Source organism: Hypanus sabinus, chromosome 5 (assembly GCF_030144855.1).
Source record: "Hypanus sabinus isolate sHypSab1 chromosome 5, sHypSab1.hap1, whole genome shotgun sequence".
Classification (NCBI taxonomy): Eukaryota; Metazoa; Chordata; class Chondrichthyes; order Myliobatiformes; family Dasyatidae; genus Hypanus; species Hypanus sabinus.
Window position 1 is genome coordinate 150167195 of NC_082710.1, and position 15257 is coordinate 150182451.

Consider the following 15257-nt stretch of genomic DNA (forward strand, 5'->3'; position numbering starts at 1 on the left):
TGCTTGAGTTGGTGATGGAGAACCTGTACAGACTGTGATTATAAGCCACTCACTGTGTTTTCCCACACTCTCCATCCACTGTCCCTTTGGTTGTTGACTTTCCAGCCCTCAGGTGCACTGTGAGCTGTTTCTCTTCCCTTGGGCTTCAAGTCCAGGAGCACTTTCTGGTTCAGGGAGGAGAGTTGTGTTTATTAACTCCTGAATGTCCTTGTGCTTCTCATGAAACTGGGTCCAGGTTCTCACAGGAGAAAACAAGGGTCTCTCTCCCCCCCCCCCCACCCCGGTGTGATATGAAGGGAGGATGTGATACAGTCACTCTGGAGAGTATTGCCTCCTGTCGCCGAGTCTCATACTGGATTGGTCACTGGAGTCAAAGTGGGCCCCCCCTCCCCCCACACCAAGGGGCAGCAGTCCTGAGCTGCGGTCAGATGTCTCTGTCACTACCGGTGTTGCCGTGAGCCTGTGCCGTGGGGGAATGGGTGCAGAAGATGGGGTGGAGCCTTTTGGTGGAGTCAACTGCCACCGTGCAGAGGTGCAGCTGCCTGCGAGCATCGAAGAAGGAGAGGTACCCTCGCAGGTGGTTCAGGTGGAGCCCCACCACTGCAGGCTCATCGTCCAGCACCAGGGTCCGCCCTGGAGAGCCCGTCACCCAGTACACCGTCTCGTTGAGCCGCGACAGGGTCCATACCCAGGTTGATCCCTCTCCCCAGGCCTCGTCATCGTCCCTCTGTCCCAGCAGGCCCAGGTGCCATTCCTGGCTCCTACCCACCTCCACCTCCCAGTAGGCCCGGTCTGAGGAAATGGCATGGGAGGAGAGGGCACAGGGGCTGAGTTGCAGGCTGTAAAGTAGTCCAGGGTCCAGCGGTGGTAGGGAGCCCACTGCCATGCTGGTCAGGTGACCTGAGAGGCCAAGCTGTAGATCGGCTGAGTCCGTGTCCAGTCTGAGGGTAACTGAAAGGGAAATGGCAAGGTAACACCATTATAACACAGCGACAGATATGGAATAGTCATTGGTCACACCTTTCCCCTAAACACTAATTAAGAGTATGCTCACCCTTGGCCCATCAACACTGACCTTTGCTCTCAACCAACAGACCTCAAGCCATCCACTGCCCCCTCACTCTGTGGAGCTGAGCATCATCTAGTGAGTTCCCAGGGCTGATGCAAAGATGCTGCCATGGCTACTATATATGTGCCCTCTTTTGAGGGTATTCTCAGGAACCAAAATGGGAAGGCACTGGGCCAGAAAACATTACTCAGCCAGTGAATGGGGTTTCTGTCACATCACAACCCACCCATGCCTCAGCTCTAGGTGTCCAGTGGAGGCATGGAATTCATTGGGGATCTCTCTCTCGCCAACTGTTAACCAGCATTCTTGCCTCTGTTCCTTGAGTCCCACCGTGAGCTGGATTAAATTACCACTGCTCCATCCACTTCACTCACCTGAGAAACTGTGGATGAGTCTCCATTCTATGAAACAAGACGAAACCAGGGTCAGTTCTGGCTGATCAAAGAACCAAAGCTTTAAGTACTTGCTTATCATAATGTGAGATGTCTTACCGGTTTTGCCAACGTAGAACTGAGTGTGTGGAAGCAGTTCTGAAAAAAATCAATAAAACAGTCACAAATTTTCAGCTTTGAGCACATCACGTTTTGCTCTCATTTCCTATTGTAGCAGCCAGTAAGAGCGACTCAGTCCGGTCATAGCAGAATTAGTATTTGTCATGTCATATTAAATGTTGGGATGAGAATTATAGCTGCTGTTACAAACCTCTGCCCCAGAAGTTCCTGTTGGGTCAGTGTAGAGGAAGCTTCACCCTGCGTCTGACCTTTGGAGTGTGTGGTCAGGAGCTTCACTCTGATCAAGGGAGTGCGTGATGGGATGGTTTGGAGTCAGTTTCCCTCTGTGTCTGATCCCAGGAGGGTGTGCTGGGGCAGGGTAGAGGGGATTCACTGTGTTTCTTACCCCATCCGTGTATGATCAGACAATGTTGGGAGCTTCATTCCATTTCTGACTCTGGGAATGTGAGGTGTGACAGTGTGGAGGGAACATCTCTATGTCTGTCCTGTGATGTACCTGCCTGGCCTCAATAATTAAACTGGATGCCGGAGTGGGAAATGTATTCCAATTCTTGATCTCATTAAACTGGTCATTTACATTTAAGCACACTTTGTAAAATACATTTGCAAGTTCAAGTAACTCACCTCTGGTGCATGCAGTTGACACCTTCTTGATGTTATTCACCCTGTTGTGGATGATGCAAGTGACAGAGGGTGGGACCACCTGGGCTGTCCAGTGCTGGATCTCCAACCTGTACAGGCCTTCCTCTCCTGTTGTCTTGGTTACCTTCGACAGTGGCAACAGGTTCTTCCCCTCACTGTTCTTCCAGATGAGGGCGGGTTCGGGGAACCAGCCTTCTGTCCGGCATGTGTACAGGAAGGAGGTCTCGTTGAACTGCTCTGCGGATAAGGTGGGCTTCGTCCCAAGGGCTGAAACGGAATGGGACCATTGGTCAGTTTGGAGGAAGTTGCATAGACGTTGCACCCCCCCCTGGACATCCGAAAGCAATGAGGCACTGTTAGAGAGTGGACACTCATCACATCACAGTAAGGCAGTCTACACATGCACAAATCCCACAAATGAGGAGCTGATTACTTTTGTTTGAGGGGATTATTAATAAAACTGCTGAGGTATCTTCAATATGAATCCCTCAAACAGGCCGTTTTGGATCTCAGGTCAATATATCATCCAAGTGACAGCACCTCCGATACACTGGCACTCCCTCAGGACAGTAAAGTTCGGATAAATCACCACACCCCAGTTCCTGTAATCTCCCTCCAGGACTCTGACTCCTGTGAGTTATTGAAGTTTTACTGTACTGCAGGAGTCCTGGAGCCTCTGTATGGTGAAAATTGACTCTCACTTTTTGTTTGAGGGATTATCTGTTTATTGTGGGATCTTATTGTGCACACAAAGACTACCCTCCTGGGATCTTACTGTGCACACAAAGACTACCCTCCTGGGTCATTAGTGACCACACCTCAACAGTGCTTCATTGCTTTGGGATGCCCGGATTCTCCCTTTAGAACTAACCCACTTCAATGGGAGATTCATTTTGCTCCTTTGCGACATCTAACGCATGAATTAAAAGCTTTCCAGGAGTTTTAAGCGATACGGTATTCATTAATTCTGAGTATTTCCCACTCCAGCACAAAGTCTTGAGTGCGCAGGATTATCAGAGTTCTACTGGAATGAGGATTTCTGCTCAGGCTCGTATTGAAGGATTCAATCCTTGTTCTGAGGGGAGCTCTCCATTCCTTGTTGTCACTGGTCCCTGGAACATACAGCACCCTCCCCCCACCCCCACTCCCATTCATGGCCAGCACCATCTGGGGTCCCAGTTCAATTGGACCTTTACCTCCACCAAGCAAGATGGTGCCACCTCCACACGGCTAGTGTCCATGGACACCCAAGATGGGGAACAGACTCATTACTCCAATGCCAGTCTGACAGGGTGCAAACCCTCTAGGTCTTTGCCCCAGTGAAGCCTGGATGGATGGACACCATTTAGGTTGACGTCTCTACGCATACTGTATGCAAGATGTTAGTGGGACCACACATGGAGTATTGTGTTCAGTTTTGGTCACACTGTTATAAGAAAGGCAACATCATTAAACTGGAAAAAAGTGCAGAGAAGATTTACAAGTGTGCTGCCTGAACTCAAGGGTATCTGTTATAGGGAGAGGTTGGGAAGGTTGGGAAATTTTTCCTTGGAGTGCAGGAGTCTGAAAGATGACCTTACAGTGATGTATATAATCATGAGGAATACACAGTCTTTTCCCAGAGAAGAGAACAGATTCAGAGAGGATCTGAGGGTCAACTTCTTCATGCGGAGGCTGGAATGTATATGAAATTACTAGTGTTTGACGCAGGTACAAACACATTTAAGTACATTTGGCTAAGCACATCGATAGGGCAAATGGGACTAGCTTGGGGAGCACCATGGTTGGGATGGACAAGTTGGGTCAAAGGGTCTGGTCCCAGGCTGTTTGACCCTAACATTGAGAAATGGAGGAAAGCAAGAGTCTCCAGAGAGTAGCAGAGACACCATTTCCATTGTGGGTACAGCTCTCCTCATTGCCTTTGTATTAGTGTGGAAGGGTCAGTGTATATGGAAGGCTGAATCACCTCTTCCAGGGGACACTCTCTACACCTTGCAGTGCGATCTGCAGTTGGGATTACTGGAGAAGGTGTAGTACTGTCCACTCCCCCAGGATGCTAGGCCTGAGCCTATGATGTGGTGGGACCTGGCCCCGTCCCAAAAGTAACTGACCGCCATCATACCCACAACATTTAGATCCATCCGCACGTAGCTGGAGTGGGCCCCAGAGAAGACGGTGCACTGGTACATCCCTGCGTCGGAGGCCTGGACCCCCTCTAGCCTGATCGACACATTCCCATCCTCCAGCTGGTCACCAAGGAGGTGTGTCCCATTCCGGGAGGACTGGCAAGGCCCCCCCTGATCATCGCAGGTCAGGACCACAGCTTGAGACCTCAGGTTCCTCCACTCAACCCCCAGCCCCCTGCCCTGGGGGCAGAACATCACCGAACAGTTCAGTACAGCGCCTTCGCCCACCAGGGCCACGATGGGATGGTCCAGCCCCTTCACCCGAAACAACTCTAGGATGAAAGAAGAGAGCGTGAGAGGGGGCCATCCACCAAATTCAAATTCCTGAGGGCTCGGGAGGGCAAGCAATGTCTGCCAGTGCAGAACACGAACCCACCGAGAAAGGAGTCAATAGTCAGTCTATCACACAAACCGGCCTCCTCTTCGTGGACTCTGTCTCAGCACAGCAGCCAGCTCTTCCAGTCTTTGCCTCTTCTTCCCTCGTCCATCAGAAAGAAGACACAGAAGCCTGAAAGTACACTTTCACCAGACTCAGAGACAGCTTCTACACTATCGAGCAGTCCTAAGGTGGACTTGTGACCTCGCAGTCCACCATGCCATGGTCCTTGCACCTTACTGTCTGTCTGTACTGCACTCTCTCTATAACTGTGGCACTCTATTCTGCACGCTTTCTTTTGTTACTACCTTGATGTTTTTTTCTCTGGGATGACCTGTCTGGATGGTGTGTGAGCAGAAACTTGCCACATGGAGTCGTAGAACACTACATCACAAGAGGAGGCCCTGTCACCCATCTGGGCCATGCCAAACTAATCCCATTGCCCTGCCCCAGGACCGTAGCCCACCCAACCATGTACAAACCCCATTTCCAGAAGCGTTGGGACATTTTCCAAAAATACAATAAAAACAAAAATCTGTGATATGTTAATTCACGTGAACCTTTATTTAACAGACAAAAGTACAAAGAAAAGATTTTCAATAGTTTTACTGACCAACTTAATTGTATTTTGTAAATATAGACAAATTTAGAATTTGATGGCTGCAACACACTCAACAAAAATTGGGACAGAGGCATGTTTACCATTGTGTTACATCACCTTTCCTTTTAATAACACTTCTTAATAATTTTGGAACTGAGGATACTAATTATAGTAGATTTGCAATTGGAAATTTTGTCCATTTTTGCTTGGTATAAGACTTCAGCTGCTCAACAGTCCGTGGTCTCCGTTGTCTGATTCTCCTCTTCATGATGCGCCACACATTTTCAATAGGAGATAGATCTGGACTGTCAGCAGGCCAGTCAAGGACATGCACTCTGTGTCTACAAAGCTACGCTGTAGTAGCTCGTGCAGAATGTGGTCTGGCATTGTCCTGCTGAAATAAGCATGGGCGTCCCGGGAAGAGACGTCGCCCTGATGGCAACATATGTCTCTCTAAAATCCTAATATACACCTCAGAGTCAATGGTACCTTCACATACATGCAAGTCACCCATGCCGAGGGCACTGAAGCACTCCCATGCCATCACAGATGCTGGCTTTTGTACCTTTCGCTGATAACAATCAGGATGGTCGTTTTCATCTTTGGCACGGAGAACTCGACGCCCGTTTTTTCCAAAAACTAGCTGAAATGTGGACTCATCTGACCACAGCACACAGTTCCACAGTCTTTCGGTCCATCTGAGAATGAGCTCGGGCCCAGAGAACTCGCCGGCATTTCTGCATAGAGTTGATGTATGGCTTCCTCCTTGCATAATACAGTTTCAAGTTGCATTTCTGGATGCAGCGACGGACTGTGTTAAGTGACAATGGTTTTCCGAAGTACTCCCGAGCCCAGGTGGCTATAAACATCACAGTAGCATGACGGTTTCTTAGGCAGTGCCGCCTGAGGGCTCGAAGATCACGCACATTCAACAGTTGTTTCCGACCTTGCCCTTTACCGCACTGAGATGTCTCTGAATTCTCTGAATCTTTTCACAATATTATGTACGGTAGATGTTGAAAGACCTAAATTCTCTGCAATCTTGCATTGGGAAATGTTCCTTTTGAACTGACTAACAATTCTCTCATGAATTTTGGCACAAAGGGGTGAGCCACGACCCATCCTTGCTTGCAAAGACTGAGCCTTTGATGGACACTACTTTTATACCCAGTCACGATACCTCACCTGCTACCAATTAGCCTGCTTAACGTGGAGTCTTCCAAACCAGTGTTACTTGAATATTCTGTGCACTTTTTAATCTTATTTTAACTCTGTCCCAACTTTTGTTGAGTGTGTTGCAGCCATCAAATTCTAAATTTGTGTATATTTACAAAATACAATTAAGTTGGTCAGTAAAACTATTGAAAATCTTTTCTTTGTACTTTTGTCAGTTAAATAAAGGTTCACGTGAATTAACATATAAGAGATTTTTGTTTTTATTGCATTTCGGAAAATATCCCAACTTTTCTGGAAATAGGGATTATACTTAACAAAACATTATCTTAAGTGTTGAATGTGAACCCACATCCACCACTTCGACTGGCAACTCGTTCCACTTCTCACCACCCTCTGAGCGAAGAATATCCTGTTATGTACCCCGTAACTGGGTCACTTACCAGCAAAGGTAGAGAGGTCTGTTGAAGTCTGATGGTACTATTTTCAACAGTATTTATTGGTAAAAATACACAAAAATAATATCAATGCAAACATACAGATAATACACGTCGTCAATACTAAATCTAAAAGTGCGGGTATAATAATAATCAATAAGAAATAAGCTCTATCGTTGTCTAGGGGATAACGTATTGTCCGATGGAAATATAAAAATCATTTAGTTCTTTCAGGCTGCAGCTTTTTGGTTGGAGGGAGACAGATTTTAGAAACTTGCCAGCTTTTCCTTTTTATGATGCCGATCCTTCGAAATGTCGTTGGTGGTGATCTCTTCTTTAGCTAAGCCGACTTCCGTGGTAAGGCCTCAATCCCGGGCAACGGGAAAGGACACACGTGGGCCTTCCACCGGCTGACGCTATTAAACGCTGTCACGGGATTTCTAGCGTTTCTCCTGGTGCGTCTGAAGGGGTTGTTCCCCAGACCCTCTTTTATCTTTACTCAGATGTCAATCAGGTTGGGATGATGCCATCCCTCAACCAGCCCCCTCTGATCATCCCCTGAGGGGCTTCAATGAATAGTACAGTACTCAGTACACAATTCCGTCTCCAAGAGACAATGGCCGGTATCCGTGGCTTTGTCTCGCTGGGGGCAGGACACACATTACAAACCCTTGAGGATTCTCTCTCATTTCCTGGGTCCCCAGACCTGAATTAATAGCGATCTTGCGATTCTCAAAAAGGAGGGGGCTACTTTGTACCCTTCGGCCCCTCAGAGTTGTGGCACAGTCGTAACAATCCCTTTCAGGGTCACCTCAGATATTTCACCTTTCACCCTTACCATATGACCCCTAGTTCTAGTCTCGCCCAGTCTCAGTGGAAACCCTCATAGCAAGTGACAATAATAAACAAATTACAAAGTCCGTCTCTCTTTGTGATGTTTGAGCAGTGAACAGTTCTGGACCAAATCCCTGCTGCTGTTTATTGGTTTTGGAATTAGTTTATTAGTTTATTGTTGTCACTTGCACTGAAGTACAGAGATAAGCTTGTCCTGCATAGCTTCATACAGATCAGTTCATTACACGGCACATTGAGGTAGAACAAGGGAAGGCAATAACAACACAGAATAAACGTAACACGAGTGAATCTGCAGATGCTGGAAATAAATAAAAACACAAAATGCTGGCAGAACTCAGCAGGCCAGACAGCATCTATGGGAGGAGGAGACCTGACGAAGGGTTTCGGCCCGAAACGTCGTCACTACCTCCTCCCATAGATGCTGTCTGGCCTGCTGAGTTCTGACAGCTTTTTGTGTTTTTACAGAATAAATGTAATGGCTACAGTGAAAGTACAGAGTAGGGAAACAGTACGGCCTTCTACATCTACCCCATCATCACCCTCAGCAAAACTACTGGTTGTATCCAGATATGAAACTCCCCCACTGATGTCCCACAGAGGGGCACATACTGTGAGGACAGTGGGGGAGTACCCAACACTTCTCTCTCCTGAGTAGGACCAATCACTACACCACTAATCTCCCCGATATGTTACAGGGTCACTGATCACTGTAACCCCGAGCTAGTTCTGGGAATGGTAGCTCCAGCCATTTGTCCATAACACTATCAGGGCAGAATTAGGCTCCGCACCTCTGCCTTTACCTGATGCCGCTGTCTGATCCGTGTGGTGGAAGGTGAAGCCTTCGTGCTGGATGTTGGGGGTGAGCCATGACTCTGTGGAGCTGGGTATGCAGCAGTCCCTGATGTCCCTCCTGGTACTGCAACCTTTCTCGGAGATCTTCACTCTTAATTTTCAGAGACCGTACATTAGCCAGGAGGATGGTAAGAAGGGAATTGGGGTCTTAAGGCCCTGTGTTTCAGTTTTACCTGCAGTCCACTCCAGCAAGCTTGCTTTCTCAAATTCCCTGCATACCAGAGTAGGTCCCGTAATCTTTCTGCTACTACGTTAGCACGCTGGGTGTTCTGCAGTTGCGGGGACTCGAGAGGTCTCCACATTTTGGATCCACATCACATGTTCTGGGATTGCCCGACACTGTCTGAGATACATTACTCAAAGCCACAGAGAGAAGTGATGTTAACTGTAATGAACCATGATTTCACTGGTCATAACCTCAAGCTCAGAAGTTGGAGAGTGTGCAGACGAACTTGTGCAGACAGTGGAGGCTAAGTCAGCACAACTGCCTGTCATGATGAGTTTCTGGGCAACACTAACCCTCACTGTCTCCATCCCCACCTCCCATCCCATAATTCTAATCCAGCACATCCACCCGGGGGTTAGGACATAGAACATTACCAGAAAAGGCCCTTCAGCCCAAAATGTCTGTGCTGACCATTATGCCAACCCAGTTAATCCCACCTGCTTGCAAGTGATCCATATCCCTGACTTCCTGCTTGTTCTTAAGCCCGTCTAAATATCTCTTAAACATTATTGTCGTTCTGCTTCCACCTCCTCTCCTGGCAGTGCGTTCCACGTACCTACTGCCCTTTGTGTCAACAAATTGCCTCATTAATCTCTTTTAAACTTTCCCCCTTTTGCCTTAAAGTTCTGCCCTTTAGAATTTGCCCCTTTAACACTGGGACAAAGATTCTGGCTGTCTAGCCAATCCATGTCTCATTATAGTTTAAACGTATTTCAGGTCACCCCTCCGCGGCAGAAACAATTCTAATTTGTCCGACCTCTCCTCACAGCTCAGGCAGCATCCTGGTGGAGCTGTTCTGCACATCCATGCTGTAATGGAGTGACCACAACAGCATACAACACCCCGGATGTGGCCTGGAGCTGTAACATGACTTCCCGGCCGTGACATTGAAGACCCCGAATGATGAACGTTCCTGGGCCAAGGTCCCACCCCGTTGAGCGGGAGCTGCCCAAGTGCAGTGAGCTTCAGTGAACGGGAGGATCACAGAGAGTCAGGGGTCGAAGGGCCGGAGGAAGTTAGAGTGTGAAGGAGGGACAGGAATGGAAGGAGTTACAAACCAGAATGGGGGATCTCAAATCCACCCGGTTGTACCTTTTGCCGGAGTTGTTTATTCCGTTATCTTGCACCAAACCTTACCTAGGTTTGCCGTATCCCAGTAGGACGTGAGCATTGCTCCTGAAAGTATCACCACCTGTAGTAATATCTCCACTATCAGGTTTCTCCCCCACACAGAGACCGAGCTGTCAGAACTTCCTGTTGAGACACGGAAATCGATAAACTGGTTTATTATTGTCATTTCCTCAGAGCTACAGTGAAAAACACTGTTTTGCTCGCCATCCGTACAGATCACTACATTACTACAGTGCATGGAGTAACGTGTACATTGGAAAACAATCTCTGGCTGCAGAGTAAGGTGCTACAGAGAAGGTGCAGTGCAGGCAGGGAGGAAACCTGGGGGAAAGCCACTCAGTCACAGGTAGAACGTGTAAACTCCACACAGGCAGCACCGGAGCTCGGAAGACAAACCAGATGGGAAGTGTTGGAATCTGGACCGATGCTAGAAGAACTCCCCTTGTCAGGTAGCATCTGTGGAGGCTAAATGTTGAAAGTTGATTGTTTGAGTCAAGACCGGGCATCAGGACTGAGAGGGGACATGATAGCCGGAGGAGTTGTGAGGGAGGAATAGAAGTTGGTGAGTGATAGCTGGACTTACTGCCCACTGGTATGAACAATGAACTTCCCAGTTGTCACATAACCCACAGCTCCCCACCCCCACCATGCTCTCCCAACAGCCATTTGTCCACCTAGTTCTGTTCTCCCTTTCTTCAGTCTTCCCATCCTTTCATTCACCTGGTTCCACCTCTCGCCCAGCAGCCTCTGCTTCCATCTGCCCACACTCCACATGGATAGTCCCAAGCCCAGTTACAAAGGGAGGAAGGTTGGGTGCTGGGCGAGCAACCCCTATAAAAAAACCCAGTGCTACAGAGAGGGCAACAGAAGCTCCAAAGACCACATCCCTGGGAGAAGAAGCACGAAGGTGGCTACACACGGGGAGAAGCTGAACGACTGGCTCAGGACAGAGGACTCTGGCGAGCTGCTGCCAGTGGCTTATGCCCCGACAGAGAGGAAGGGCTTACGAAGACCCTCTCCTCCCCACCTGGATCCACCTGTCACCCACCAACCTCTGTCAAATGCTCCTCTATGCTCTATATACTTCTATACCTGATAAATACTGGCAACCTTCCCTATCCCCTCTCAGTCCCGACACAGGGTCTTGATCTCAAACATCGACCTACTCTATGCTTCCTGACTTGCTGAGTTCTTCCAGCATTGTGGTCTCTTGCAGCCGTGGCCAGGGTCAAACCAGATCTAGGGAGTGCTGCTTCTAGCTGTGCCACTGGGAGGTAAACCCACAGGGTATTTGAACTGGAAATTCAATCCAGCAAAGCACAATTCTACCCTGACCGGTGATGCCTAATGAGCACCAGTGTTGCCATAGCCTTCCTGGTTCTAAGTCTAGTACCCAGGAAAGGAAGCCCGCAGTCCCATCCTAGGATCTCACTTGAACACGGGGGCAGTCCTTGACATGTCTTTGGCTCCCTATGCCATCTGGGAAAATAGGATGGATAACACAATATACTCCCTAACCAGATCCCAGAACTACTTCTAAAGAGTTCTTTCCTGATCTTTGCCAGATTACTGGCCTCTCCTGTGCTGTGTCTATCTGAGACTCGATAAGAAGTGAGTAATCCACAGAAAAGTGGCGCATTAGACGGACGCTAATTCAGTTGAAACGACCAGTGTTTTTATCAAAAACACTACAGATACTTGTTTTCCAATCTGAGGGTCTGAAGGAAGCTCTGCAGAAACTGGTCCGAGGGAGCCACCCAGTGGTAAGAGCCTTCAATTACATCAGCAGCATTTCACAGTAACCATCCCTGTGGAGAAGCAGCCAGTTTGTGCGCAGAGGAAGGACGCGCAGACATAAATGAAGAACAATCGTGTGGTGGGCTTTGGGGGTTGGCTGGGACTGAAACTTGCTGGGTGGAGACCGAGTGTCTGAGGGAAGGGTTTGGAATTGGAACTGGTTTAGTATTGTGACATGGTCTGAGATTCAGTGAAAAACTTATCTTACATACTGTCCACACAGATCAATTTGTTACACAGTGCATCGAGGTAGCATAAGAAAGAAAAAACATTGCAGAAGAAAGTGTAAAATCAAGAGAAAGTGTTGTGCAGGTAAACAATAAGTTGCAAGATGGTAATAGGCAGATTGTGAGGTCGAGTCCTTTTAAGGTCCGCTGTGCTCATTCTATCGGTTAGACAATAGACAGTAGGTGCAGGAGTAGGCCATTCAGCCCTTCTAGCCAGCACCGCCATTCACTGTGATCATGGCTGATCATACACAATCAGTACCCCGTTCCTGCCCTCTCCCCAAATCCCTTGACCCCGCTATCTATAAGAACTCTATCTAACTCCCTCTTGAATGCATCCAGAGATTTGGCCTCCACTGCCTTCTGGGGCAGAGCATTCCACATATCCACCACTCTCTGGGTGAAAAAGTTTTTCCGCATCTCTGTTCTAAATGACCTACCCCTTATTCTTAAACTGTGGCCTCTAGTTCTGGACTCACCCCTCAGCTTCCTGCCTCCAGCATGTCCAATCCCTTAATAATCTTATATGTTTCAATCAGATCCCCTCTCATCCTTCTAAATTCCAGTTAGGCTGATGTGTTACCTGTCCTAGAGCATAGCATACCGTCTCCACTCTACCCCAACCTCCAGCTTGGTTCATGAGCTCAGGACTTGACCCCCAGTCTCTACCCCTGGGGTGTGACAATCTACCAAGCCACTGTTAACCCTTGGCCTCAGTAGGAACTGTCCGTGGGGAGTAGAAGGATGGAATTAGTGGGCAGGCCTGCACTTGGCTAATGCCCAGTGTCTGAGCTGTCAGACATCAGCACCGGCAGAGGCTGCTGACTCCAGAGAAAGCCTGCCACAGCGTCGGCAGCTCCTGAGGTCCCGGGTGGGGAGGGTAAGATAATTACTTCACAAACAGATGTGGGTGTTTAGTTGCAACATTAGCATCTCACTCTCTGTGACCACAGCTATGACTCAGGCATGAAGTCTCTGTGAACATCGGAACAGAGAGCCTAAATGTCTGTCAACACACGTCTTTCAAACAATCAATGGGCCATAAAGAAGACGTAGCACACAATCAGTCTAATTCTGCTGGTGATTAGATGAGTTAATTTGTTCGAAATATTGTAGAATTATACAGCACAGAATGATGCAACTTGCCCCTGAGAACTCCAATTGCTCCCTACTAAAGCTAACCAACCTCACCCCGCGGTCTTATGACTTCTCTCAATGTCCTTTTTTGACACTGGCCTGCTGAGTTCCTCCAGCATTTTGTGTGTGTTGTTAACCTCCTCTGCTCCACGGAATACAGACCTAACCTTTCTAGTTTCTCTTCAAACGGGATTGGAAAAGATGTGCACAGACAGTGTGGCCGGAAAGGACTTTTCCTGTGTTGTTTCTATCTGAGACTCTATAAGAGGCGTATCATTTACAGAAAATTGGCCCATTAGCGGACGTTAATTCCATTGAAACGAGCAGTGTTTTGTCAAAAAAATGTAAGGTACTCTTTCTGATGTGATGGACTGAAGGAAGCTCTGGTCCAAGGGAGCCACCCAGTGGCAAGAGCGTTCAATTACATCCAGACCATTGCCGGCCTTCTGTGGGGGAGCATCTTCCAACGAGGATACATTTCGCGTTCCCTGGCCTTCCTCGTCATCGGTGAAATTCTCATAATGTTCCTTCCCACCTAAGTCTTCTATCACTTCTTTGATACTTACTTTTCCGAAAATGTATCCAGGTCGTTACGCTGACCGCGATTACAGTCACTGTCAAGGCTTCCCAAACTCGAGGCGACCAGCTCTGTGCACCGTGGGGAATTAACCGCCCTGGGGAATTAAAACACCAACACAGTCTGGGTCGGAGTTCCTTGAGGTTAGCAGAAGGAGGGCTGGCTCTTTTCAAACATATGAGATCCTAAGGGGGAGATGCTGGGTATTTCCACCAGTGGTAGAGTCACGAACGAGGGGAAATGGATACAGGATAAGGGTCCGGTCATTTAAAACCGAGGTGTAGAGAACGAGGGTGGGTAATCCCTGGAATTTGCTGCCCTTGAGGGCGATGGAGTTCAGATCTTGAGGTATTTTTAAGTTGGAGATGGATTCATATTTGAAAAATGGAGGAATCGAGGGTGATGGGGAACAGGAGTTGAGTGCAGCCCTGATCATGTGGAATGGTGGGGCTGGAGCGGGTTGAGAGGCCGAGTGGATTCACCCTGTTCCCAGTTTCTTGTGTTCTGCTTTTATTCTTGCTGGCATCTTGGCACAAGGAGTGATTGGTAAATCGGTAAAATTGTTCATTATTGTTACGTGGACCGAATACAGTGAACACTTCGGTTTTGCGATGCTGAGCCCTGGTCCTCAGCTCAGCCTTCATTTAACCGTCCTTCTCCCCAAGCACAGCTTGTGGGGTCTCATCCCTTTGGAGACCGACACCGTGGGGCGTCGTGTACCGCGACCACTGGCTGTTCACCCCGCTGCTGCAGCGAGCCCCGCAGCCACTCCGAGATATCCTCAGGTGCGGCGGGGAAACAGGTGATCCGGAGCCCGGTACGTCGGAACTGGAAGCCTCTCTGTGCTACACAGAGTGGATGGCGCATCACCCTGAAAGGCGGCCTCAGGTTAAACCCAGAACTCATCCCCATGACAAGCTTTTCAGCGTATCCCGGCACGTGTGACTATAATAAACCGAATCCAACTCCAGAACATATACTGTAATACAAATAAGTCCAAACACTAAAATTCCAATTCCGGGGATCTGATCAGCTAGGACTGGGTTTCATTCACCCTGCGGACCGTGGCGTGTGGAGCCGGTAACACAGCAGCTCCGGAACGACGGGGAGCTAACGGTGGTCGGTTCCCTCAGCATGACGGTCCCGGCACTGAGGAACTGCGAAGGGTCCGACCGGTGACTACACCGCTGCTTCGGGCGAGGTTGGCGGACTGACAGCCGGGTTTAGGGAACGCGGGCGAGGGATCGAACGGGAACTCACCGGTCGGCTGATTCGGCAGACCCACCGCGTTCATCCCTGGGCGCTGATACTGGCTCCAGGCCAGATCGGTGCTCTAATTACTGACTTTATCATCTGACGTCCAGTCCACACCCAGCCACGGTTCACACACACGAGTAACTCTTTCTCGTATATACACTGAAAGACAGACACACAGCAGTCTCTCCCTCTCCCTCCCCCC

General features: G+C 48.7%; 1 protein-coding gene across 1 annotated transcript; it reads right to left on the minus strand.

The window, feature by feature from the left end:
* Nucleotides 1–407: 407 nt before the first annotated feature.
* Nucleotides 408–15214, minus strand: LOC132394454 (butyrophilin subfamily 1 member A1-like). The gene is made up of 8 exons (XM_059970629.1): nt 15059–15214; nt 13788–13895; nt 10067–10183; nt 4346–4681; nt 2206–2490; nt 1561–1599; nt 1444–1470; nt 408–951 (listed from the first exon to the last, which is right to left on the minus strand). Exons 1-8 carry the CDS (start codon nt 15090–15092, stop codon nt 425–427), a joined length of 1473 nt encoding a protein of 490 aa, XP_059826612.1. The 5' UTR covers nt 15093–15214; the 3' UTR covers nt 408–424.
* Between the last annotated feature and the right edge of the window lie 43 nt (nt 15215–15257).